At 52.7% G+C, this 26427-nt stretch overlaps 1 protein-coding gene across 2 annotated transcripts in view; it reads left to right on the top strand.

Annotated features, from left to right (window-relative positions):
* The window catches only part of LOC309660237 (pericentrin-like), a 28974-nt gene extending 3050 nt beyond the window's left edge, over window positions 1-25924 (top strand). The window contains exons 3-15 of one of the 2 annotated variants that reach the window (XM_082460703.1): window positions 5558-5635; window positions 7273-7474; window positions 8814-8869; window positions 9779-9953; window positions 10384-10520; window positions 12449-12560; window positions 14032-14275; window positions 14528-14606; window positions 19392-19548; window positions 20346-20551; window positions 22768-23219; window positions 24494-25031; window positions 25182-25924. In XM_082460703.1, the coding sequence (XP_082316829.1) occupies window positions 5558-5635; window positions 7273-7474; window positions 8814-8869; window positions 9779-9953; window positions 10384-10520; window positions 12449-12560; window positions 14032-14275; window positions 14528-14606; window positions 19392-19548; window positions 20346-20551; window positions 22768-23219; window positions 24494-25031; window positions 25182-25193 (2448 nt within the window). In that variant the 3' untranslated portion in view covers window positions 25194-25924. Of the gene's footprint in view, window positions 1-5557; window positions 5636-7272; window positions 7475-8813; window positions 8870-9778; window positions 9954-10383; window positions 10521-12448; window positions 12561-14031; window positions 14276-14527; window positions 14607-19391; window positions 19549-20345; window positions 20552-22767; window positions 23220-24493; window positions 25032-25181 lie in introns of those variants that run through there. The other variant, XR_014263297.1, reaches the window with a different exon arrangement.
* Window positions 25925-26427: the final 503 nt, after the last annotated feature.

Consider the following 26427-nt stretch of genomic DNA (forward strand, 5'->3'; position numbering starts at 1 on the left):
CTCTGTGTTTTCACGTTTTGCTTATCTTCTGGTTATTGCTAGCGTAATTTACTAAAAGTGGTCTTCGGTCTGTTTTTGCCTATCAAAAGTGGGGAAAGGGGGTTTTATTTTATCTTACAAAAGGGGCGTATATTTTTGTGGTTTTACTTCTAATTAAAGTTTTTTCTTCATCCCATGATTTTGAGAAATTTGGGGTGAGCTGTTTGAAGGCAGGGGTCAGTATTGGTGCTCGGTGTGGTAACGGGAGTTTGAAAAGTGTGGGTTCCTCGGGTGTGGCTGTGCCTCAGCCCCCCTGACGGCTATCTCTGGACACTTAAGCCATAATATCCCTTCACCTACTGTCAAATCCACCTACTTGTGGGTCTTTGTCCTTTCCCTTCTTTCTGAATGTGGGGTGAGGAGGGCAGGGCTGAAGGTGTCACAGAAATGGTGTCTTGTCTGCTGTTTGTGGCCCTGTGAGCTGCAGGGGCGGGTGTGGACCGGGGTGTTGAGGGTGCATGGCCTCCCTGGGCCTCCTGGTTGCCTGCATGTGGGTCTCCTTGGGGCCTCCTCTCCTTGGGGCTTCCTCTCGTGTGTGTACTTAAACTGGGAGTACTCCTAACCTGTGTGCAGCAGGGCAGGGGCAGGTGTTTACTAGAATGAGCTGAAAACTGGTGGTTGAGAGCAGAATTTGACTCAAAGTCATGCTGTGTCTGGACTGCCTTATTGGAAAAAAAGGAATGATTGCTAGCATATAAAGTTTATGATATTCTACCTACAAACGTATTATAGAATGTTCCTTCTTCTGACGAATTGGAAGACCTCGCCATAGCGCTCCGACTTTGCCCGGGGAGCAGCTGCCCAGAAAGAACTCTGGTGCCTGAGTCTTTGGATCAGCCTGTGCCCAGCTCACTCTGCCTCCACTCCCTGTGGTCTGAGGGACCTGAGGCTGGATATCAGTTTCGGTTCATGTTCGTCCTCTTGTTGCTTCTCTGGGGTCGGGCTGCGGGTTCTCAGCAAGCTTGTCTCGTCACAGCTGAGTCCACGAAAGCCACGTTGAGAGTGCTGAGCCTTTACTCTCAGTGGCTTTTCTCTGTATGTTTCCTGCTTAGTTAGGCTCTTTGAGGAGAAAGGCTCGTAGTGTAAATTAACATTTATTAATTTCATATTTTTATTTTCAAATCAGACAAGTCTTTTTTAAGTTAAAGGTTTTGTGGTTTTTAGCTTTTTGTTTTAAGGTGTCAGACCCACAAAAAAATTGCAAAAAATAACACAGAGTTCCTGGAGATCCTCACCTAGCTTCCTGAAATATTGACACCTATGTAATCATAGTATAAATCGCAGTCAGTTTTAGTTAACATTGAAACAATACTGTGAGCTAGTTGATAGAGCTTATTCTAATTTTTCCGATTTTTCTGGTCCAGGATTCTGTATTGCATTTCAGTGCCTTGTCACCTTAGTCTCCTCCAATCTGGACAGTTTCTCAGTCTTCCTCTGTGTTTTATAAGTTTGATACTTGTGGAGTACTAGCTACTTATGTTGTAGGATCCCTGTCAGTTTGGGTTTGTTTGATGTTTCCTTCCGATTGAAGTCAGGTTGTGCATTTTGGCAGGAACACGGTGGAAGTGATGACGTTGTCTGCTGAGTGCATCCTGAGAAGAGGCACAGGTGGTGTGGTGCTAGCTATGTCTCACTACTGGGGGGCCTGCCAGATTTCTGCTGATAGAGAAGTTTTTGTTTTCCCCTTTGTGGTTAATAAGTATATTCTGTGGAGGTACTTAGAGACCCTGTAAATACTCCATTTCTCATTATACTTTCCATTAGTTTTAGCTTCCATTGAAGATTCTTGCCTGCAGTAATTACTGTGATGGTGTTGGCCAAATGATGACTTTGTTTCCATCATTCCATCTACATATATTAATTGGCATTTTACTCTAAGGAAGAACTGTTGCTTCTCCGCAATTTATTTATTTATTTATTCAATTATTTATATCAGTATGGACTCCTAGATACTTATTTTATTATGGGTTTTAATCCATCATATCAATGTTTATTTTGTTGCTGAAATACGTACATTTGGCCACTGGGATGCCTTTGAATTGGCATCTGTGACCTTTCAACATGCCCTCATCACTTTCTGGCACCAAGATTTTCTAGGCTTATTTTGTCCTTTCCTGCTGCAGCCCCAAGCCAGCCATTTCTTCAAGGAGCCGTGGTTCCTTTCGGTGGAGAATGGTTTTAGAATCCAAGATCTGGGTGCTAGGTGTGCTTATTGCTTGCGGGGTATGGTTGCTTCTAGGCTGTTTCAATAGACAGAGCCAGAAAATATAAATGTACGTATATACATGCACATCTATATCTACTTGTCTATTTGTATGTATAATAAAAACCATGAATTCACACTAATATCTTCAATTCCAATCCAACAGCATAGAATTTATTCTAGCTTTTCCCCTCTCCTTATTTTTAGCTCCTTTTTCCCATAGTGAGAAAATGGGGAAAAGGCTTATCTACAGTATCTTTACTTATTTGCTCAATCTTAAAATACACACAGATTAATTTCAGAATTGCAACTTCTCATGCCAGTAAAACACAAATTTACCAACTATAGAATATTTGTTTATACAGCTATCCCTCACTTTTCGAAAGCTCGCTTTACACCACTTCACTTTTACAAAAGACCTACATTAGTACCTGTTTTTGCTAACAGAAAGAAATCCAAAGAGGATTTTCAGTTTTATGAAGAAATGTAATTGCTTCTTTACCTTTGTGCCATTTTGGTTTATGAAAGCTTTCAGAGGAATGCTCTATTTTTGGTAGTGGGGGACACCTATAGTTGTTTTTGTCTTTATTTTTCCAAAGTTTATTGTTTAGCGTTCCCAGGTTATTTGTTAGATATATGTACTGCGAATACTTTTCCTAGTCTTGCTTACCTAGTTGTTTTCTTAACGGTGTCCTGTGATAAGCAAATGTTCTTAACTTTGATGCTGAATTTATCGTTGTTTTCTATGGTTAGTGATTTCTGTGTCCTGTCCAAAAGATCTCCCCTAGTCCTGGGGTTGTGAAGATAATCTCCTGTGTCTTCTTGAGGCTAGATGGCCTGGTTTCTATGTTTAAGTCTGTGATCCATCTCAAGTTACTTTCTGTGTATGGAGCACTGTGACTTTTAGAAGAATGGTTTAGTTTTGCTGGTTTTGAGTGTTTTATAAATAGAATAATCCAGTATGCATGTCCCTAGTCTGGGTCTTCTTATCCAGCATCCTTTAGGAGTGAAAGGCTATAGTTCTTTCATTTGTGTTGTTGTATCCTATTTTGCTGTATGGGTGTACCTTGGTTTTTCTGTTCCGCTGTTGATTAGCATTTGCTGTGAACATTCTCATGCAAGTCTCTTGGTGTCTGTGTGAGCACGTTTCTATGGGGCCGTAATTAGGTATTTAATATCTGAGTCAGTATTTAGGTATATGTTCAACTTGTGTATGTTGAGCTGTGTTTTAAAAGAGTTGTTCAGTTTATATTTTCAGTGGTGGCATATGAGTGTTTTCCTTGTTCCATAACATCTGTGATTGGTGTTGACATTTGTTTTCTATTTTAACACTTTTGGTGGGTGTGGAGTGGAGTGTATTTTAGCGGAGTGCAAGCTTAGTCAAACATTCCAAAAAAATCAGTGTGATTCACTTAAGAGACTAAAAGAGAAAAGTCATATGGTCCTCTCAGCTGATTTAGAAAAAGTGTGTTTTGCGAGAGAACGACCTGTAATTTTCCTCTCTTGTCAGGTTTTTGTGTTGAGGTTATGTTGGCCTCGCGTGACGAGCTGAGAGGGTCCTTTGCTCTGTGGGTGAGCTGGTGTAAGATGGTGGAGCTGTTGGGGACTGAAGCTTTCTTTGTGGAAAGACCTTTAATTGCAGAGTCAACTTACTGAACAGTTACCAGACTATTCAGTTGTGCTTTTTCTCAGAATGTGTCCTTCTAATCTTCCAGTTTTGGGTATTAAGTTATTCGTAGGAATATTCTTCTGTGGCATCAGTGTTGACGACCCTTTTTATTTTTGTTTGTCCTTAGGTATGTTTTTTGTTTGTTTGTTTGTTTTGGCCACACCCTGCAGCACGCGGAGTCTAGTTCCCCGACCAGGGATGGAACCCGCACCGCCTGCAGTGGAAGCGCGGTGGAGTCCTAACCACTGGGCCGCCGGGGGAGTCCCTGTCCTGAGATATGTTGCTCACTTGCTGATTCCTGACGGCGAGGAGACTGAGGTGCCGTCCTGGGGAGACGGGAGGTCTGCGATGTCGCTGTGACTCCCGCTTCCCAGCACCGTGGCCCGAGTGCTGCTCTCTGCGTTCTTCTCTTGATTCGCCTGATGGTTGTGAAAAGTCCTCGCTGTCAGCATTGCTCTCTGCGTCATTTTGGGAGGAAAATGAAAAATTCTTAACGAATTGTCTTTTTTTAATTTTATTTTTAATTTTTAAATTTTTTGGCCACGCCGTGCGGCATGTGGGATCTTAGTTCCCTGACCAGGGATGGAACCCGTGCCCCCTGCAGTGGAAGCGCGGAGTCCTAACCACTGGACCATCAGGGAAGTCCCTGAATTGTCACGTTGAAAGCAGGCTACTGAGGTGGTCTCTCCAGTCACTTAGAAAACTGGAGGGTGGATGAGTTTACTGTCCCTCGTCCTTCTAGGTGGTTCCCTCATTCTTCTGTTTCCTCATTATTTAAGGTGGTGTTGGCATGGTTGGGAATAATTGAGTGTGACAAAACAATCCTTAGGATGATGAAATAGCATCGTGATATGGGAGAAGCAAGGTTGCTCGGGTCCACTTTGTGTCTTAGATAAATGCAGGGGTCTGGTAGTAACTGCAAGGTAAAATGTTTTACTCTAGTAAAAAAAAAGTAAATTTTCTCATTGTTCTTTGGAAGACCTGTAAGAAGGAATAAAATTATGCCGGTCCTGTCAAGCAGTTACAACTGCCCAGAAAAGAAACTTGATAAGTGCAGTTAGGTCCAGCAGACGCTAACGCTCACCCTGACAGTGGCAGAGTGATGTGTGGTCGGGGCTGGAGGTGCAGGTGGACATGGGGGTGGAAGCCGCCCGCGAGCCGCCAAGTCGTGTGCACCGAGCCTTCCTGCAGATAAAAGCCCCAATTCTTGTAAACTTATGGGTCAAAACTATTGGGGGAAAATTCATTGGAAAACTTTAAACTCAATTTTGAGGTGATTTGCAAAAAGAAACTAAAAATACTGTTCTGTAAATTATTAAGGAAAAGATTTATCTAAAAGAGGAAAATCTTGAAGATGGAATATTTGAATTTATATAAAATTAAGAACTTAGAAAATACGTGTTGAGCAACTAAAGTTTAGTGATTTCTGTTAAGCACCCGGTGAAATAACTTAAAGAAGCAGAACTCGTTAAAAATCGGGCAGCAACATCATTAGGGAAGCAAGTTACATAAAAAATGTTTAGAGCTTGAGATTTGTGTAGAAGGAGAGTGCAGATGGAACTGGCGGGCCTGGAGGCGGGCGGGGCCGGGAGGGGGCCGGGCTACCCCGTGAGCCGCTGTGAATGCTCCTGGCCCTTCCCCTCCAGCTGCAGGAGCCCGGTGGAGCGGGGACGCCGCAGAAGCTGGACGGCGACGGTCCGGAGCAGCCTGGGGTAATGACGAAGGTATGCCTCTCCTGGGTTCTCGGTTAAGTTTGATCTTGGTGGTGGGCGTGGAAGGGAGAGTCGCGCTTCCTTCACTGAGGGTCCTGTGGGGTCAGCGTGCCTCCTGGGCCTGGCCCTCGATGCCCACGCCCACGTGGGTAGCCCCGCATGCGAGACACATTGGGGGACGGGCTTGCCGCCTGGGCGCTGGTCTTACCGTCCCAGTTCCTACCACAATGCTTGGTGTGACTTCCATGAGCGCTGAATTGATTACTTTTCTTTAATCCATTCAGTTTTTGTTAGCATTTGGGAGAAAATTTATTAGATGTTGACCAGTTTCAAAGTGTTATATTGAAAGTCCTGTATTTTATCTTATTTTTTTTAATTAAAGTGTAGTTGATGTACAACATTGTATTAGCTTCAGGTGTACAGCAACGTGATTCAGTAGTTCTGTGGATTACACTCCCTTAGAAGTTAACACGAAATAATGGCTGTAATTGAGAGTCTGTATTTTAGACCTTCGATTCTAGCTGGACTCAGTGCACACTACTTTTGGCAGTGAGCAAGTTTGGTGTTTAGTCTGCATTATTGCAGGAGAAATCTAGCTCAGAGGAGGGCCTGGCAGGGCCTGGAGAAATGGTCTCTAGTGGGGTCCATAAAACCCAGCCTTAAATACACAGCTCATACTTGTTTTAAACTGTGACTTGTAGCATCTTTGTGGAAAAGTACACAAAACTTAGATAGAGCCTACCAGATGAGTACACCGCAAACAGCACGTGGTCTCTACAGGCCGGGGCAGGGCGGTGCTGGGCCCTGCTCGCTGCTGCCCGCCCTGAAGGGAACACCCTGCTGGCTTCTGTGCCGATTCCGACGGAGAGCTTTGTGTGAGTGGATCAGACACGGTTCTGGTCTTCTCTCTCCTTCACCTCGGGCGTCTTTGCATCCTTCTATTTGAGATGTGTGTCTGGTGAGCAGCATACGGTTGATTTTTAACTGACTCTCACAGTTACTGGGCAGTGAATTCCCTTATATCTAATGGAGTCACTGATGTGCTTGTACTTACATTAAACGTTTAATTTGGGCTTTCTGTTTGCCCTGCCTGTTTTGTTTCTTTCTTTTCTCCTTTTTTGCCTTCTTTGGATTATTTTTTTATCAGGGGATTAAAAAAAAATTCTCCCTTTGTTCATTTTGAAGTAATAATATACAGTTTCTATTCTTTTAATGGTGAGGTTATTAAATACAACATATATACTTAATTTATCTAAGTCTAAATTTAATCAACACCTTCACCTTCCTCTTGCATAATTACTGAAACTCCATTTATACTTCCCTCTACCTCCGTTTTTGTCACAGTCTTTTTCTTAATTGTAAAGCACTCATGAATTTTACCATCTTAACTACTTTAGGTGCACAGTTCATTGGTGTTCGTACATTCACACTGTTGTGCAACCGTCAGCACCATCCGTCTCCAGAACTCTTTTCACCTTGCCAACCTGAAACCCTGTCCGCTAAGCGACATCCCCCAGCCCCTGGCAGCCGCCATTCTACCTTCTGTCTCTGTGACTTGGCGATCCTACACGCCTCACGGCAGTGGGGCAGTGGAATCGTGTAGTTGTCTTTTGGGCCTGGCTTATTTCACTGCACTTGGTGTCCTCCAGGAGCTGGAGCTGGAAGCGCTGCGCCTGAGCCTGAGCGACATGCACGCGGCGCGGCTGGAGCTGACGCAGGCGCACCTGCAGCGCGAGAAGGAGGCGGCGCTGGCCGAGCTGCGTGCCGAGCTCGCCGGGCGGCACGCGCAGGAGCGGGCCCTGCTGCAGAGCCGTGCGCGCCGGGAGCTGGAGCTGGTCCGGGAGGAGGCAGGTACGCTCGGCGGCTGGCCCGCGGGTGTCGTCGGAGGCGCCTGGCTTCTGTGCTGTGCTTGGGCCTCTGTGTGCGACCAGGCCTCGTGGAGCCCGCCCCCGCCCCCGTCCCCCCCTGCGCCCTGTGCCAGGTGGCGGCTCAGGTGCCTCTCAATCTGGCGATGCGCTGGCCTCAAGGTGAACTTATATGATTTCATTTTAATGTTTCTTGGTACATTTTTTGTTAGTACTTTTTGTAAAAATCATACATAGTAGTTTTATTGAGCTGTAATTCATGTACCATGTGGTTCACCCACTTAAAGTGTTTAAAGGCAGCACTTTGGTGGCTTTTCGTGTTTTCACGCTTAGAACGTCCTTCCCCCGGAGGAGAGACCCTGGCCCATTTCCCTGGGATCTGCCCCGGTTGCAGAGTCTCCCTCTACTGCGGGCCCACCCACCTGGAGGAGCAGCCTTGTCGGTCCTTTGATGCCTTGCCTGTTTCTTCACCTACTTTCAGGCAAACGCAAGGAGATAGTTCCACGTCCTTCGCTGCTTCTGTTAAATTTTAAAAATATGAAATATGCCTTCCTTAGTTAGGCCTGTTCGATGCTATTTCCTCCATGTGCACCCCTGGGAACGGTCCCCCGAGAGGCCCACCCTGCCGTCCGGTCCCTGAAGCGCTGCTGCAGCTGGGGCCCCTGTGGGCCCGGCGGGACCTGCCCTCAGAGGGTGGCTTCTGGGCCTTTGCGTGATTTCTGGAGTTGCTCGGGCCGCCTTCCCCGCGCCCAGGGGTTGCTGGTTGTCGCCTGGTGCTACTTCTCCCCAGCTCCACGCTTGGCCGCGCCCACTGGTCCAGCGTCCTCTGCCTAGCACCTCCTTTCGTGTGCTTCTCCTCTCAGGCGGGGAGCTGTTGGGACCTAGCACGTCTTTACCTCTCTCCGTTTACTTGTGGTCCAGCACCCAGCCTGGAAGCTGGCTCAGCGGGATCCTGGACTGCGGGGCCCTGGGTGCGCGGTGGCCCGGTGTGGAGTGGATGGGCCGAGGTCCCCGTAAGCAGAAGGATGACGCAGGCTCAGCGCTCAGTGATCTGTGCAGCCCCGCAGTTGGCCTCGCCCGGTCCTCCTGGACTGTCGCTCTGGCTGGACGTCTCCCGTCCTTTGTCAGGCACGAGTGTGATTTGCTGATTAACCCAGACATCATCACCTGCTTGTTTCTCACAGACGCGTCCTGTCCTGTTAATGTCAGCAAGTGTTCGGTGGAGCGGCCAGAGGTGCCGGGAGCCTTCTCATCTCCTGGGGATTCAGATTGGGGAAAAGTCTGAGCCGCGGTGATCTGAGCGACTTTTTATGTTTCTCTTCCAGCTGAGCTGAAGGAGAAGCTACAATCAGAAATGGAGAAAAATGCCCAGATGATAGAGGTACAGAGGATAAGAAAATTCATTCCGTGTACACGGCATTTCCCTCATCCCCACCCGGGACCCCTCCCCTTGATTCTAACAAAATGCAGTCAGAGCTGGAGTCGTGGGGGTGAAGCATGACGCGCTGCTTTCTCTGCCCAATGTGAATTCATCACAGCAGCTAGTTGTGGGCTTTTGTGTTACCTGGTGTGATGGGAGTCTCTCCTCCCATCTGGTTTCTGAGCAGCCCTGTGGCACGGCCCTGGCAGTGCTTGGGACACAGACCTCGGTCCTCATGGACGGGAGGCGTGGACGCCACGGAGGTGGTGATCAAGTGACGTGTATGGGCCTCGGGGAACCACGGGCGGTGGGGGGTGGGACGAGCGTGACTCTTGCGACCCACCCCTTTCTCGGCTACGCGTGTGGAAGGGCCGTGGGCGCTGGTGACGGCCGAGGAAGTGGGTAGCGGTCGGGGATGTGTGACGTCAGGCCGAGGGGACCTGTGTGCCCTGGCCACTCTGGACAGGCGGGGGGTGGAGGACGGCCTCGTGCCCCAGCCCCCGCCCTCTGAGCTGGACAGAGGGGCCTCGTTTCTTAGGGCGCCTGGGACAGAGCCTGACCCCATCCGAGCTCGACGGTGCCGCTGTGGTGCCCGGGTCTTGCGTGGGGGACGGATGCCTGTCTTGCTGGCCGAGTTCCTGTGCTTTTGCTCAGCGACCAGTTCTGTTTCTGGCAGGTGGTCCTGGTTCTCGTGTCCTGGACTGTTTGCCTACAGGTGCTGCTGTTCCTGTTTGACTGGACGTCCCAAGCTGTGTCCTGTACTCACAGTTTGGTCTGGGCGGGGGTGACGGTTTTCGAATGCACAGTTGAAATTTTTTACCGCAGTAATAAACTGTTGGCCATCATCTACTTTTTCCTCATTTAAATTAGACCCTGAAGCAAGACTGGGAATCCGAGAGAGACTTGTGCTTAGAAAACCTACGCCAAGAATTATCGGAAAGGCATCGGTCAGAACTGGAGAATTTACAAAACCAGTTTAAGAAAGAATTGGCAGAACAGAAGGCTGAGTTGGAGAAGGTTTTTCAAGACAAAAATCAGGCTGAATGTGAGTCTCTAATTAAAATGAGCAAGTTTGGAAGGGGACTGAGTTTTCCTGTGTCATCCTAGAAAAAATACCGTGTGACTGGCTGGCAGGAGAGTTAGCCTTGGGGTCCCTCCTCGTTGCACAGGCATCTCAGGTTCCCTAAACCTTCCGAAACCTTCATTTCAGAGACATCTTTTGCATGTTCTTCTACTAAATTGCTATCGAAAAAGTAGTTCGTGATTGTTCCCTTTCTGTTACACGGCGGGGCCCACCGGTCAGTAGATGCAGTCTGCTGGCCTGCGCCTTCCCCTCCCTTCCTCCCCGAAGAGAGCAGAGTCCTGAGAATGGGGGCTGGAAGGGCCTGGGGGACCCGCCGTGCCTGCAGCTGCCCCTGCTGAGGAGGAGGACGCTGTGCCGTCACAAACTGAGTGAGGCCCGTGCCCGTCTCCAGTTTCTCTTCAGACTCAGGAGGCTCAGCACGAGGTGGCCCTGGGCAGGCTACGCGCGGACCTGCATTTGGAACACTGCCAGTACGTGGAGGACCTGGAGCTGAAATTCAAAGAAAAGGAAAAGGAAAACCAGCTTGAGGTAGGCATTGTACGAGGGGAGTTGGAGGAGATCTTGGATTGGGGTCATTTCATGCTCTATTATTGCCTGAAACTTAAGCCCTAATATGTGTATGTTTGTGTTTATTTTTAAATCGAGGTATAGTTGATTTACAATATTATGTAAGTTTTAGATGTACAACATAGTGATCCACAGTTCTTAAAGATTGTACTTCATTATAAAATATTGGCTATATTCCCTGTGCCGTACAGTGTATTCTTGTAGCTTATTTTATACCCAGTAGTTTGTACCTCTTAATTTCCTACCCCTAACTTGCCTCTCTCCCCATCCCTCTCCCCAGTGGTAACCACTAGTTCTTTATAACTGTGAGTCTTTTTCTGTTTTGTGTATACATTCATTTGTTCTGTTCTTCAGATTCCACATATAAGTGATATCATACAGTATTTGTCTTTCTCTGACTTATTTCACTTAGCGTGATAATCTCCAGGTCTATCCATGTTGCTGCAGATGGCAGCAATCCTTTTTTATGGCTGAGTCGTACTCCATTGTATATATACACCACATCTTCTTTATCCATTCATCTGTCAGTGGATGCTTAGGTGGCCTCCTGTCTTGGCAATTGAAAATAGTGCTGCTGTGAGCATTGGGTGCATGTATCTTTGCAAATTAGTGTTTTCGTTTTTTCAGATTTATACCCAGGAGTGGGGTTGCTGGGTCATACGGTAGTTGTATTTTTAGTTTTTGAGGGACCTCCATACTTTAAGCCCTCCTTTAAAGAGACTCTCAGTATTTGGTGGAACTGGTAGGTAGCCATGTCAGGATATAGAGTCTGTGACTTTGACTTAATGATGGTGTTCAGTCCTACACCTGGAGAATTCGTGCCCTTGACAAGTGCCCCTGGGATGTCTGCAGGCTCCAGCCATTAGGGGTGCAAGGGCACACGCTCTGACCTTGACTCAATAAACAAGAAGTTAGCAAGAAACATTTCTGCGGCTCACGTATTCAGAACTCTTTTCCATTGGAGCTTTACATACCGAAATATGGGTGATGTGGCCAGATCTCACTCAGGGACCTGAAGGGCCTTTATCACCAAGACCAAGAGCCAAGCAATGCCCCAAGCATTGGTTCAAGGAATTAGAAAGGAAATAACTGGAAGACGGAGTTAGCCGAGGCCCGCGTGTGGGTTTGCGGGGAGGAGAGTCGTGGAGCCCAGGAGGAGCCGCGTCTGGCCCTGTGGCTCTCGCACCTGCTCCTCCCCCCTCTCCTCCAGGCAGAGGCCAGCTCGGCCGGGCGGGACCAGGGCCAGGGGGGGCCCTGCGGGCTGTCCCTCGTCCAGGGAGAGAGGCGGCCGGGGGTCACCTTCTGCCCTGTGCCCTGGGTGAGGAAAGGCCTGTTCCACGAGGCAGCGGAGCAGCCGCAGGCCAGCACCGCCCACGCTCCCCCGGGAGCGCTCGGCCCTGTGCTTGTGACTTGGGGTGCTGGGTGGCCACCCTGACCCAGGCCCCGGGAGGGCAGGTGGAGCCACTCTCAGCTCCGGCGGTGCAGAGCCGGCTGGCACGCGGCACACGCTTGGTGTGCAAGCTCTGTTCATCCCTGAAAGAGTCGCTTCCCAGGAAGGTTGACCAGGGAATGCGGAGAAAACCACACAGGCCACACAAGGGTGAGGGAGCCCGTGGTCACAGATGGAGGGGGCCCATCCACCCTCCCTGACAAAGTAGGGGGACAGGTCTCTGCTGGGAACGAGGCCGAGGCGTGGGAGGCGTCCACATGAGAGGCCGCGGTGGCCGTGGATTCCTCTGGTCTGCTCTCGGTGCCACCTGGAGGTGGGTGGGCTTGAGCCGAGACTGCGCGTGTTCACCTGGTGCCCGTCGGGTGCTGCACGGGTATCACCGGCACTGCCTTGGGCCCGGGTCTTGGTCGGGCTCCCACACCATCGCCTTCTCTTCCAGCTGGAGGACCTGCGTGCCTCGTACACGGAGCTGCAGGCCCAGTCACAGGAGGAGATCCAGCGCCTGGGGGCCCAGCTGGAGTCTGCAAGGTCCAGCAGGCAGGAGCTGAGTGGTGAGGGGCCGCATGTGCACGATTCAGGCTCCCAGAAGCTGGAGCTGTGTTTTCACTGCTGAAACCCCAAACTAGGATGTAACGGTTTTGCAGGCCCAAAAAGGTGGTTTAGTAAACTTCTGTGAATTTTGAGGTCTGCGGCTTCACGGTGCAGAGCTGCTGGTGGCAGCCTTGGCTTCCTCGTAGGCGCGTTGGCGAGCGATGACTCTCGCATCCTGTGTCCTCGTGTGGACACACACCGTTCACGTGTGAGACCGGGCTCACGGTGGGGCCTGGTTGAGCGCTGTTGAAATGCAGTTCTCAGTGGGCCTTCGGGTCGTGGGTGTATGCCGCCTCCTGGGTCCCGTAAGCTCACCTGCACCAGGTGTTGTCAGGCTCCTGGGGCCCTGAGCTCTGGTTTTGGAGGGTGATGCCATGTTTACTGAGGGCAGCTCACCTGGGTCTCCCCCTTGCAAGACCCCAAGTCAGAGGGGTCTCTGCTTGCCGGTGGCACCTTCAGAGGGAGGAGGTCACGAGACACGGGGCAGAGAGACGTGGGCTTGTCTGCTGCTCTCCAGACAGGCCTGAAACTGTAGGGTCTGCCCTGTGCGTAAGTGTTACTAAGCAGCAAAGAACAGAGTTACGAGAAAGGGCCCGCAATAACACCTGACGGCCTGTGTGGGTGGATAGGCCTCCCGTCCCCACCCCAGCCAGGCTCCGGGCAGCCGCAGGCAGAGCTGGCGGACTGACCTGTGGGTGGGCTTCAGGCGTGCTCTCACACACGGGTTTCAGCTTGTGCGCCTTCCACTGCAGCCTCCCCCGTGCGTTCAAGGACCCTCGTGGGGAGCGCTGATTGGGGATGGTGACCTGTTTCCATCCCTGTTACTTGAAAGCTCATAACGAGCTGTGGTGAACTAGCTGGCAGCACCTCTCGATGAGAGCCGTGATGGGGACAGTTCTCTTACGGTCTACGTTACTCGGCTGTTGCCGTTAACAAAATACCACCAAGTCAGCAGCCTGAAACCACCCAGGGTCACCCACAGTCCAAGTCCAGACGTTGGGCTGGGCCTTGGCCTGGCTCCCTCGGTCGGCAGGGTCCCGTCCCTGTGCTTGTAGGACCGAGGTCCCGTTTCCTTGCTGGCTGTCGGCCCAGGGGCTGCCCACGTTCCTCGCCGCGCGGCCCTCTCGCCTTCAGGGCCCCCGCGGCATGCTTCTCACGCTTCCGATCCCCCTGACTTCTGTGCCGGCCTGAGAGAGCTCTCTGCCCTCAGGGCTCTGGGGTTTACTGAGGCCGTCTGGGTGGTCTCCCTGTGCGAGGCCCCCTGTGCCATGTAGCATAAGCCCTGGAGGGTCCCACGTCCATTCATGGGTTCTGGGATGGGGGGACCTTTTACAGTTCTGCCCCCAGCACCACATTACAGGCTCTTAACCACCTTCTGATTTCCCCTAAGTATTTCATTTTGAGATGATCGCTTGCTTTCATCCTGTAAAGAGTTACACAAGCAGCTCCTGGCCCGAGCGTCTCACGTGGAGGGGCTGGAACACCTGAAGCGGGACATAGAGCGGCAGCGGCTGCAGGAGAGAGCCAGGCACGGGTCCGAACCGGGAGAGCTGAGAATCTCTTGTGAAGAGAAGTCGAGGGAGGCCGAGAGGGGCTATCAGGAGGACCTGACCCTGTTACAGCAGCGGCTGCAGGACGGGAAGGACGGCTCCCCGCCGGAGGCGCTGGGACTCAGGTAAAGCAGCGCAGGAGAACACGTTTATGTTTGGGTCTCGACAAGATGACATGAAAGCTGGGCGCTGGTCTGACCCGCGCGCAGGCCGCGGACGGCGCCATGCTGCTGGGGTGGGTGGGCGCCAGCCCCGCTGCGCCACCTTCCCGGCAGTCATCCTGTCCTCGGCACAGAAGCGGGACCCCGGGGACAGCGGGGTTCAGTGGAGGGGCACCCGCGTCAAGTTGTTACAGCACAGTTTCTCAATTCATCCAGTGCCTGTTCAGAAGAAACGTCTGCAGAAGAAGGAGGAGACCGTCTTCATCAACTCGGCCTTCAGCTGGAGCAGCACGAGGTGATGGGACACCTGAGTTGTGTTTTGCGGTCTAGCTGACACAGGACATTATGACATGATTATTGGATGCCTGGGTGTGCTGTGAAGGGTCGGTCTGGTTAACGGCCACCACCACACAGAGGCAGAGTTTTCTCCTTGCGCTGAGAACTTTTAAGATCCACTCTCTTAGCAGCCTGTAGATACACAATACAGCATTGTTAACTGCAGTCCTGTGCTCTACACGACGCCCCAGGACTTTTTATCCTCTAACTAGAAGTGTGCATCTTTTTTTTTTTTTTTAATTTATTTATTTATTTTTATATTTATTTTTGGCTGTGTTGGGTCTTCGTTTCTGTGCGAGGGCTTTCTCTAGTTGTGGCAAGCGGGGGCCACTCTTCATCGTGGTGCGCGGGCCTCTTCACTATCGCGGCCTCTCTTGTTGCGGAGCACAAGCTCCAGACGCGCAGGCTCAGTAGTTGTGGCTCATGGGCTTAGTTGCTCCGCGGCATGTGGGATCTTCCCAGACCAGGGCTCGAACCCGTGTCCCTTGCATTAGCAGGCAGATTCTCAACCACTGTGCCACCAGGGAAGCCCCAGAAGTGTGCATCTTTTGACCCCTTCATCCATTTTGCCCACAGCCCCTCTCCCACCTCTGGCAGCCACCAATCTGTTCTCCATGAGGTGGGATTTTTAGATTCCACATAAAAGTGAGATCAGACAGTATTTGTCTTTCTCAATCTGACTTATTTCACTTAGCATAACACCCTCAAGGTCCATCCATGTTGTCACAAATAGCAAGATTTCCTTCTTTTTTATGGCTGAGTAGTGTTTCCATTGTGTGTATGTGTGTACGTGTGTATGTGCCACATTTTCTTTATCCATTCATCTGTTGGTGGACATTTAGGTTGCTTCCATATCTTGACTATTGTAAATAAGGGCTGCTGTGAACGTTGGGGTGCATGTGTCTTTTCCAGTTAGTGTTTTTGTTTTCTTTGGTTAAATACCCAGGAGTGGAATTGCTGGATCATATGGTAGTTCTTTTCTTTTAACATCTTTATTGGAGTATAATTGCTTTACAATACTGTGTAACAAAGTGAATCAGTTATACATATATATATATCCCCATATCTCCTCCCTCTTGCGTGTCCCTCCCACCCTCCCTATCCCACCCCTCTAGGTGGTCACAAAGCACTGAGCTGATCTCCCTGTGCTATGCGGCTGCTTCTCACTAGCTATCAGTTTTACATTTGGTAGTGTATATATGTGCATGCCACTCTCTCACTTCGTCCCAACTTCCCCTTCCCCCTCCCCGTGTCCTCAGGTTCATTCTCTATGTCTGTGTCTTTATTCCTGTCCTGCCCCTAGGTTCTTCAGAACCATTTTTTTTTTTTGATTCCATGTGTATGTGTTAGCATACAGTATTTGTTTTTCTCTTTCTGACTTACTTCACTCTGTATGACAGACTCTAGGTCCATCCACCTCACTGCAAATAACTCAATTTCGTTTCTTTTTATGGCTGAGTAGTATTCCATTGTATATATGTGCCACGTCTTTATCCATTCATCTGTCGGTGGACATTTAGGTTGCTTCCATATTCTGGCTATTGTAAATAGAGCTGCAATGAACATTGTGGTACATGACTCTTTTCGAATTATGGTTTTCTCAGGGTATATGCCCAGTAGTGAGATTGCTGGGTCATATGGTAGTTCTATTTTTAGTTTTTTAAGGAACCTCCATACTGTTCTCCATAGTGGCTCTATCAGTTTACATTCCCACCAACAGTGCAAGAGGGTTCCCTTCTCTCCATACGCTCTCCAGCATTTTTTGGTGATGTTCTATTCTTAATTTTTTGAGGAACCTCTATACTGTTTTCCATAGTGGCTGCACCAGTTTACTTTCCCACCAACAGTGCATGAGGGTTCCCTTTTCTCCACATCCTCGCCAACCTTTGTTATTTGTTGGCTTTTTAATAATAGCTATTCTGACAGGTGTGAGGGGGTACCTCATGGTTTTGATTTGCATTTTTCTGAAGATTGGTGATGTTGAGCACCTTTTCATGTGCCTGTTGGCCATCTGTGTGTCTTCTTTGGAAAAGTATCTGTTCTGGTCTTTTGCCTGTTTTTTATTTAATCAGGTGGGTTATTTTTTGCTTTTTGTTTTTTTTTGCTGTTGAGGTATATGAGCGTCTCCATAAACATTGAGAAAGGTTGTGTTTCATTAATCTTTAGTTGGGAACTGGACTGTCTTTATGTTATCAAATCTGAATTTCCATCCTTTTCACAAAAGCTTCCTTCTGTGACCCTGACAAGCAAAGGGAGGCTTGCTTTTTTGTCTCTGGTGACTCCACAGGCTGCGTTGTGTCTGCTTGTTTAAAACAACAACCCGAGGTTCAAGGCATGACTTGGAGGTGGGTGGCTGGCAGGTCGAGTCCTGCCTGCATCCCATGCAGGCGCGGTCACCTGCTGCTCTCCACGAGCTCCCCAGCCGCCTGCGTCGTGCATGTTGATGACCGGAGAGTGGAGCGCTGGGGAGAGTGCGTGCTGGGCGTCTTTTTAGTGGCCTTTACGCTCCTCTTCGTTGAACGGCCTCCACGCCGTTGGTTTCTGGCATCTCTGACCTTTGTGGGCAGCCGTGTCCGCATGGCTCTCTGTGGCAGTGGAAGCCTTCCGCGCCTGTTCCGACACGGAGCTCTGAGGAGCCGGTGGCTCCCCTGTCCTCCTGCCCCCGGTGCTGGGGGTGGCGGTGCCGTGCTGGCGGCATGGCTGGGCCCCCGGCCGCTGTCAGGCCCCTCCGCGCTCCAGGGAGCCCTGAGATGGCAGTCTGTGTCCACTTTTCACACCAGGAACAGGCAGGGCCTGGACTCTGTCTCCACTTCTGGGAGGTCTTGAGCAGCCGTTCAGCGTGTTCGGACAGCTGTTCCTCCATGTGGTTTGCTCTCTCTCTGATCCTCCTGCGAGCCTCACGCTGGACCTCCAGGCTGGAACCACTGGTTTCCTTCAATTCGCATTTCTCTTTTTATGTTGCTTTAGGCTTTTTTGGAGGCGGTGGGAGATTTTTTTCTCCCCTCTCCTCTAATTCTGCAGTTGACTATCTTATTTCCGTTGTCACTGTTAATTTCGGAGGGCTTTGCCTTCTTGTTCTGTGTTCTTTCCTGTGTCCTCTGCTCAGCCTCAGGGACGGGATGTCTTTGGTCTCCTGTCTGAAGGCGGCCGTTAGCATTCAGAGGCCTCTTGTGGCTCCGTGTAGTTCCTGCTGTGTCTCCGTCCGTCTGGGTCTCTGTGGTGTGTGGCACGTCTGTGGTCCGTGCATTGGTTGGTGACCTGAGGCTGTGCCGTCACGAAGCGTGAGGCACCGTGGGGTCTTGGGGGGCTGTCTGACCAGGCAGGCTCCACCTGGGGGCTGGGGGGTGGCCGCCCCTCCTGGGGCCAATTGGTCTCCACCAGCCTCCTGCTGGGGTCCCTGAGGAGAGGGGCACAGTGGGGTCCCCACTCCAGTCGGCCAGGTCCCTCCCCCCACGCCAGTCTCCCTGGTCCGCAGCCCCTGGGGGTCGTGCAGTCACCTCTGTGCCCCCTGTACCCGCTTCCCAGCCTCCCGGGTGTCTGGGCAGCTCTCAGGTGGCTCCCCGTTCAACCCCTGTGAGCATCCGTGATTCCTGTCTTCCAGCAGTTGGTCACCTTTGGCTTACTGATTACCTCTTTCACTGTTTCTTCTTCTCATAGGTTTATGAATTATGTCTCCTATCATCTAAGGGAATATAAAAACGATAGAGTATACGTGTGTTTAAGCAAAAGTCCCCCGTGTGGGCGCGTGCGTGGTGTATATTTGGCGTGTTGACGCGCCATGTTGACTGAGGGTGCCTGGTGGAGCTCCCCCAGCTGGGTTTGGGAACCCCCATGCCCCTCTGGTCGGCGCTGACCCCTGGCCAGTGTCTCTTTGGCTGCAACTGTTTGGTTGTCACTGAGGCTGAATGTCTTTTGACTTGTTTGGTCGTCGTGGCCATGTTTCTGCCCTTTTCTCAGAGGCCAGGAGCCCCTTGCTCTTGGCTCCCCGTCCCCAGTCTCCAGGCACAGCAGGATTTCCCTGTATTTTATCATCTGGAACGGGCTGTTGCCTGGTGGGGGGTGAGACTCTGGCCCCCTTTTCTTTCCTGGGATGGCGGGTCTCTCTCGTCCGACGTGCTGGGAAGCCTGACCCTTGTGAGCCAAGCTGTGTCGGGGGCGCTTGACTCCGCCCGTCAGTCAAGTTGTTTTCTCCCGTGACCGTATGAGGACTCCAGTCTTGATTTAAAAGATAACTCGAGCTTATTGAGAGCTGGACATTTAGGCTGCCGTGGCCTCTCTGTGATTTTGAGGAAGATGGGGTGACTGGTTGCATTTTGAGGGAACAGGAAACGTTGACACGGCCTTGAGTCCCTCGGACCCTGCGCTCCGGAGCGTCGTCCTCGGGGGGCAGGCCCAGCGCCCGGCTCTGGATGGGAAGCGCAGGGCAGGGAGAGAGGAGAAACCCGGGTGCCGCAGGTGGAGCGGGGCGCCTTCCACCAAGGCCCTGGCCGTGTGGCTGGTCCCGGAGGCCTGACCTGGGGTGCGGAGGGCGAGGGACGGGGGTCCGGTTGGGGACCCAGTGCCCACGGCTCGGCGTCGGTGGAGTAGGCCCGCCTCCCTGCTGGAAGCGAGACGGGCAGCAGGCGGCATGGCCCTGCGTGGCGAGGCTCCGTGGGGGGTTCCGTGGGGGGTTCCCTGGGAGGCAGGGATTCAGGAACGTGGCTGAGAGAGTCATTAGGAAGGTTTTCTCTGTGATTTCCCAAAGGAAAGCCTGGGGTTGCACACACAGCTAGAAGAAAACCACCAACGCCAACTAGCAGCGGGGAAGTCCTCCCAGGAAGTCCAGCAGGAGGCGGGCCTCGCGGGGACCCAGGTGTTGGAAGGGGAGCAGCACGTGGGGCCTTCGGAAGAGCCCGGCCAAGGTGTGTGCCTTCAGTGCCGCTGTGTCGCCTGGAGTCCGGCCTGCAGGGGACGTTCTGGGCGGTGACTGATTCCCATGAGAGCCACGTGCACACGCTGGCCGTTTACTTTGCAGTGTGGGTGCCGGGGGCCCTGCCTCGCGGGTTGAGGAGCAGGCCTGGGTGTGTCAGGAGAGGGCCTGCCCGGGGTCACGGGGATGGAGAAGCTGTGGTCGTCCCCAGGTATGGTCAGGGACCCAGGAGAGCAGACGTAAGGCTGGCCCTGGACACGAGCCCAGGAGAGGGTGGGTCCCGCGTAGAGCTGAGGGGGCAAGGCAGAGGGTCCCCGCCGGGGGCCTCGGAGCCGGGCGGGCCTGTGGAGGGGAAGAGTGCGGCCCAGAGAGCTGGGTCACGCCTGCTGGCGTCTTGTGATCCCTGTTCTCCGTCCTGTGTGAGGGGTGCCCCACGGCCGCCGCTCAGCACGTTCCTGTCAGCCGGTGCCTCGGCCACGCTTGGCTCTTTATCGAGCCTGGGACGGTGGTGAGCCCTGGCCAGAGGAGCTCTGGGGGTGCCAGGTCACCCGGTACCCAGGCGGAAGGAGCGACAGCGGGTGTGGGCCACTCAGGATGGGCCTGCTCGTCTGGGCCTGGGGCTCAGTGACCACTTGGCTGAAGACCTCTTGGTGTGTCATGTCCACTTCTGACGCCAAGCCCACACGGGGAGTTTCAGGATCTTCGTGCAGTTGTCTGAGGCTTCTGAAGGTAGGTGTCTAGCCTGAGTTGCGGGTCAGCCTGACGGTCCTGCCCTCTGGTCCCCTGCAGAGCTCGCCCGGGTGCCCCTCCTGGGTGCACACAGCACGGCCTTGGAGGTGGCAGCCGGAGACTTGGGTCTGGAAACCATGCACAAGGCTCATCTCCTGTTTCTTCCGACGGAGCTCAAGGAAGAAATCGACCTCTTAAAAGTAGAAAATAGAAATTTACATGAGAAATTGCAGCATGAAATCCGCCTAAAAGAGGACTTGGAGAAAGTAAGTTGAAACACGTCACCACTCTGCACTTCCCACGTCCACCGGGGCCTCGTGTTAACCGGCCGGGGTCAGCGCAAGCCCCCGAGGTCCAGCACGCCCTCCACCTGGAGCAGTGTTTGCTTGCTGGGTGCCTTCCTCGGGGTCGGGATGGGATGCCACCTGAGCTGGGGCCCGAGTGTGCTCTTTACAGGTGCCCCCAGTGCTCAGGGGAACTGGCCGGGGTCCTCAAGGGGCGCCAGGGTGGTTGGCGAGGCCCCCTTCAGGCCTCATCCACTGTGTCTTCTGTGGTGTCCTGAGCTCCAGGCTCTTCTCGCTGACTGGTGGTCGTGCAGCCGCGGACACGCGGTGATGAGACCCCTCCGCTAAATTACTGGCGAGCCTCACCGCAGTTCGGAGGAGCGGAGTGGAGGTGACTTTCTCTCGTGTTCCCTCCGAGCGGCCCAGGGTGGCCATCTGGGAGGTGCTGCTGTCGCCCCTGGTCTTCCCCGCGAAGCCTCCCTGGGGTTCCTCCTCCATCAGAGCAGTTGCATAGGAAGCTGCTGTTACCGGCAAGGCGGATCACGTGCTGTCCCCACACTGAGGCGCTGGGGGTGCGGACGGGGGCCGAGCAGGCTCGGACAGGTTTGTGGGAGGCCCGCGGCCCCACGGCGGGCGGCTCGCTCGCCGGCCGTCTGCCTTGGCACACGACCTTCTCAGGCACCGTTCCCTGAAGGACAGACTCTCCTTGAAGGCTTTTGACGTTCAGGTGTATATGTATTTCCTGGACCACCATTTTATCTCCTTACGTAAATTATTAAGAGAGGTGTGTGGAATTATCTCTCTCCCCCTTCAGTTCTCTCAGTTTTTACTTTAAGTATTTTATGGTTCCATTATTACACATTTATGATTGTTATGTCTTCCTGAGAAATGTACCCTTTTATCATTAATGAAATGTCCTCTTTCTGTCCTGTAGTTTCTTTGTATTGAAATCTACCTGCTCTTTTACCAGTGTAGTCATTCCAACCTTCGTTTGCATTTTCTTCGATGGAGTACGTTTTTCTGTCCATTTTACCTTTGACAGTATCTCCTGGGGTTAGTGCCGACCCCACGGGTTAAGGGTTCAGTTCCAGGAGACCGCCCCGCCCCCGCCCCCTTCCGAGGCCAGTCGCCTCCCCATCTTCTCCGTGCTGGGCCCTTCAGTTCTCCTGGCCTTGGCTGTGCTCTGGAGTCTGCTTGCGCGTGTATGACCGGGGACCAGCCTGAGAGCTGGGCTGGATTCAGTCACAGATTCTGCAGCTCTCCTGCTCTGCCTCTGTCCTAATGGGCTTTACCCCCCTCACCTCCCAGCTCCTCTGGTTCAAACAAGTAAGATTTCTATGTGCACGGCACCAACAGGTCGGTGACCCAGGCCGTTTCCTCATTCTGGGTGTCAGACCACCCCCTCCTCCCGCCCCACACACCTCCCCCTGCCCCGGGATCTCTTGGATTTTATCCAGAGTCTGCAGTTGTTGTCTCTGATGAGAGCTGATTCTCAGCCATCACTAAGAGTAGGCCCTAAGCTTTAATAACTTGAATAAAGAGTTGAGGTCAGTCTCACAAACCTTTTTGGTTTGGTTTGGTTTCTTTTTGGTGATGATCAGTAGCCTGTTGACCTTTCTTTCCTTTTTTGAAAATTGGGATATTTGTGTGTGTTCAGCTTTCTGGTTCACCTCCCTTTTCACACGACACCTTTAAGGGTGTTGGTTTCAGTCTGTTGCGCAGGGCCCGTGTAGAGCCTGGAACGTTCATTGTGCGAGTCCAGAGGCTTGGCCTGGCGCTGTTTGCTGCCCTCCTGTGGCTCCGTCCTGGCTGGTGGTGCTTCCTCTGTCTGGGGGGTTGGCCTTCCCTTGACGGGAGGCCCCTTACGTGTCTGATCCCCTGGGCTGGTCTTGGCACCGCAGAGGAGCTCCCCTTCGCGTGTGTGTCCAGACCTGCCAGCCCCAGAGCTAACAGTCGGGGCCAGGTGCCGGGATGCGGACACGTCTTACTTAAGCAGTCTTAGATTTGTGCATTCTAGGCTCCCTTATTCCCATCAGGACGCGAAACACTGCCATCGCTCTGTTCAGTGCAATACGTTATGGAACTAGTGCTTGTATGTTGTGGAACTTCTCTCTCTCCAGAGATGGATTTGGGTCGTTGCTGCCAGTGATCTTTTCATTTAATTTCCTCCTTCTTAAGTAAAATTGTGCTTTCTGCAGGTGAAATGTACTTTAGCTGAAGCTCACCAGGAAGCACTGAAGAGCGCTGAGGAGAAGATTGAGTTAATGAAACGAGAACTCGGCGAGAGAGAGGCTGAGTGGAAAGCCACAAGTGAGGGCCTGAGGAGAGGGGCTGAGGAGAGGCTGGCGCAGGGGCTGCTCGACCTGCGGGAGCAGGCCGAGTCCGAGAAGCTGTCCCTGATGCACAGGTTTGAGCTTCGAGAAGCTGAGATGAGGCAGCTTCAGGACCAGCAGGCGGCCCAGATCCTGGACCTGGAGGGGTCGCTGGTGGAGCAGCAGGGCCGCCTGAGGCAGCTGGAGCTGGGGCTCTCGGGGGACGAGCCTCTGCAGTGCAGCCAGTGTGGCCGGGAGCTGGGCGGCGGTCCGGCCCCCACGGACCGGGACCGCCTGAAGGAGGACTGTGCGCTCCAGCCGCAGCTGGCCCAGAGCAGGTGCGTGACGTTCCTGTTCGGCACGGAGCCGCCTGCCTGGCTGGGTGAGGCCGGCCCCCGGGAGGGCGCGCGTGGCTCTTGGGGCTGCAGGACCTGCTGGCGGCAGCAGCCTCCCCGTCCTTCCTGTGGAGCCCCCGTCCCGTGATCCACGCTGCCCTGCGTGCATCTTTGACGGGCGTTTGTGTTCTTTGCACGGTTTACAGTTTCAGTAGCAGAACTTCAGCCTCATTTATCATAAGGACGTGTGGTTCATTTCTGAAGTTTCTTGTGTATTTTGAACTCAAACAGATTAAAAAAAAAATAGTTTGTCTGAACTATGTATGTACACCCTGAAGTTTTAAATAGATTTAGAATGTGATTTGGTTTGCTGCCTCTTTGCACATCTGGGCTGTAGTGACCAGGGGTGTTGGTGAGTCCTGGTGTCACTGGAGCTGCTGTTGGTTTTGCTGCTTCTCATGGGGCAGCTGCTCCCCAGCGTCATGAGGCAGGTGCAAGAGCTTCTGCTCTGGGGTCTGAGAACTGAGTTCAAATCCTGATCCACTGTGTGAGCTGGGAGGACGCAGGCACGGTGGACAAACTCATGAGGCCTTTGTGCCCTCCTGCATGGGCTGATCGGTGGAAAGGCTTTTGTGGTGTCTGGTGCACAGTTAGTACCTGAAACCCATCCAGCTCTCGTCACTCACCTGAAGGCACCACGTGGCACTAACGTGGAATGGGCGCCCCGTAGAGATTCTTCCCTGTTCTGCTGGGGTGCTGGGTGCTTCAGTTAGAGGGGTGTCTCCCCGCTTCTGTGTTTGCCAGCCAGTGTCACCTGCAACTCGTTTAATTCATGCCCCTAATTCACCCAGAAGGGGTTTTGGGGGTCTTTTGAATGCTCTTTGCAGCCCTGTTGGCTCCTGTAGACGATGCCGCTGCCCCTTCCCCGTTGAGGTCCTCTCCTTGCCGAGGAGCGGTCACACCTGCTTCCCTGTGGTGTCTGTGGAAATGTGTGTGTGGTTTCTTGCTGGGGGTCCTGTGTCCTGTACTTCAGTCTGTGACCGGGGACACCTGGGCTCTGGCCTCTGAGCTCCTCTGGCTTCGTGGGCCCCTTGGCTGTCCGCTCACGGCTGGCAGTGGGGCTCAGACCATTTGCAGCCCAGGGAGGTGGAAGAGCAGGTGAAATCTGGGCACGATGGTCTCACCAGTAGAAAGTGGTGTCTCCTGTGAGAAGTGTGAGGTTGATGCTTTTGTGGCTGCACGTTGGGTCTCCGTGTTCACTTGGCTTGTCTCCTCAGGTTCTTAGAAGAATGTCGAGAGATCACAGAGAAACTCTCCGCAGAGCAAGACGCCTTCCTGCGGGAGGCCCGGGAGAAGCACGCCCGCGAGCTGCAGCTGCTCCAGGAGCGACATGAGCAGCACGTCCTGTCCTTGACGGCGGAGCTGGAGAGCCGGCACCAGGCCGAGGTGGATGCGCTGAGGGCTTCTCTGGAGCGAGAGTGGTGGGCTCTCTCAGAAGCCCGCGCGGCTGAGCTGCAGACAAAACACGCTGCGGAGATGAGTGCTTTGGAGAGCAGACACGCGTCCCGCCTGGACGCTTTGGAGTCGCGTTACCTGTCTGAGGTGCAGACCTTGCGGGGCCTGGAGCTGCGGGGCCTGGAGGAGCAGCTGCAGGGAGAGGACGCTTCTCACCACGTGGTCTTGACTCGGGTGTCAGAGAAGCTGAGGCTGAGACACGGTGAAGAGCCTCCGTCCGCAGAGGACGGCCTGGCAGCGGGAGTGAGCACAGAGCACGTGGAGGGCGTGAGAGCCTCCCGGCCGCGCGGAGCTCGCCAGGTGAGGCGCGGGGCTTCGCCCTTCCCCAGGACTGGTGTCTTCTGTTGCCCATGTGTGTCAGCTGCATGTGTGTGTGTGTGTGTGTCCCAGGGACAGCGGCGGGTTTCAGGCGGGTACAGAACAGTGATTTTACGCGTTTTTTGGTCACAGCCTCCTTGGTGAAGGCTTTGGGTCTCTGATCCTGGACAAACGTGTGCCTGTGCCTGCGTACGGCGTTCCCTGTGGGATTTCAAAGGGTTCAGAGTGCTCCTCGGGGCTGCTGCCGATTTCTGTGAGATTAAACCCTCTGTCCTGTGTCAAGAGCAGCGACTGTCCCCTTGGCAGGTGCTTTCAGCTGTAGTATGAAAGGAGCTTCTGGAGACGGCCCCATTGCCCTGGCCAGCGCTCCCCTTTCCTCATCTGCAGACCTCTGGCACTCGTACGTCATGAATAGGATGCACTTATTTGGCTAGAACGTGGTCACGTAGCGGGAATTCAGCGTGGGGACAGGCTGCTCTGTGCCCGTTGGGCCCCGTGTGCACGCCAGGCACTCAGGAACGACCCTGTTCTGGCACCTTCATACTTTTGTCACGTATTTAAGAAGTAGATATTCCAGATTACAAAGCAGGAAATCTCAGCCTTGTGAGAACACAAGTACCAGGTAGACCCTTCGCTGGTGACTGAGGCGTGCTGTATGAGGTGTTCCCGGGGGGTTTTGTCCTTTGCTCCTGGTTTAGCTTGTTGAAGGGCAGAAGGAAGAAGGCAGCCTAGTGCTGACAGGTGGGGTGGCTTCATTTTATGCTGCGGCTCTGCCTGTTCTGTGTGGTCTGCGGGCGAAATCTTTTCCTTTTCTTAAAAAAATGTTTATTTATTTATTTATTTGGCTGCACTGGGTCTTAGTTGCGGCACGCGGGATCTTTGTTGCCGCTGCCGCGTGCGGGATCTTTAGTTGCGGCGTGAGAACTGTTAGTTGCGGCATGTGGGATCTAGTTCCCTGACCAGGGATTGGACCTGGGCCCCCTGCGTTGGGAGCGCCAGGGAAGTCCTTGCAGGCGAGATCTTGAACAGATTCCTCGAGGGCTGAGCACATTCCAGCTGGGGTCGTGAGCCTCGGGCCTGTCCTTGAAGTCGGGCCCCAGAGCAGGGGTCGCAGCCCCTCCCCGGGAGTTGTCCTTTTGGTGTGAATTTTGAGGGCTGTGGTGCCCCCAGGCCAGTCCAGCGAGCTCTCAGTGTCAGCTTCGGTTTCCTCCCATGCAGATGGATGCCTGGGGAAGGGGGCTTGTTCCCAGTCTGTGAATTTAAATTAGATTCCCTCGGATTATAGGGTTTGAAGAAAATGAAGCTCTAAAAGAATATCAAGAGGGAGAAGTACGCATTTTTTACATGAGAAAGCTATGTATTTTAAACCGTGGCTTAA

The sequence above is a fragment of the Balaenoptera physalus genome, assembly GCF_965194825.1.
Source record: "Balaenoptera physalus genome assembly, chromosome: 4".
Classification (NCBI taxonomy): domain Eukaryota; kingdom Metazoa; phylum Chordata; class Mammalia; order Artiodactyla; family Balaenopteridae; genus Balaenoptera; species Balaenoptera physalus.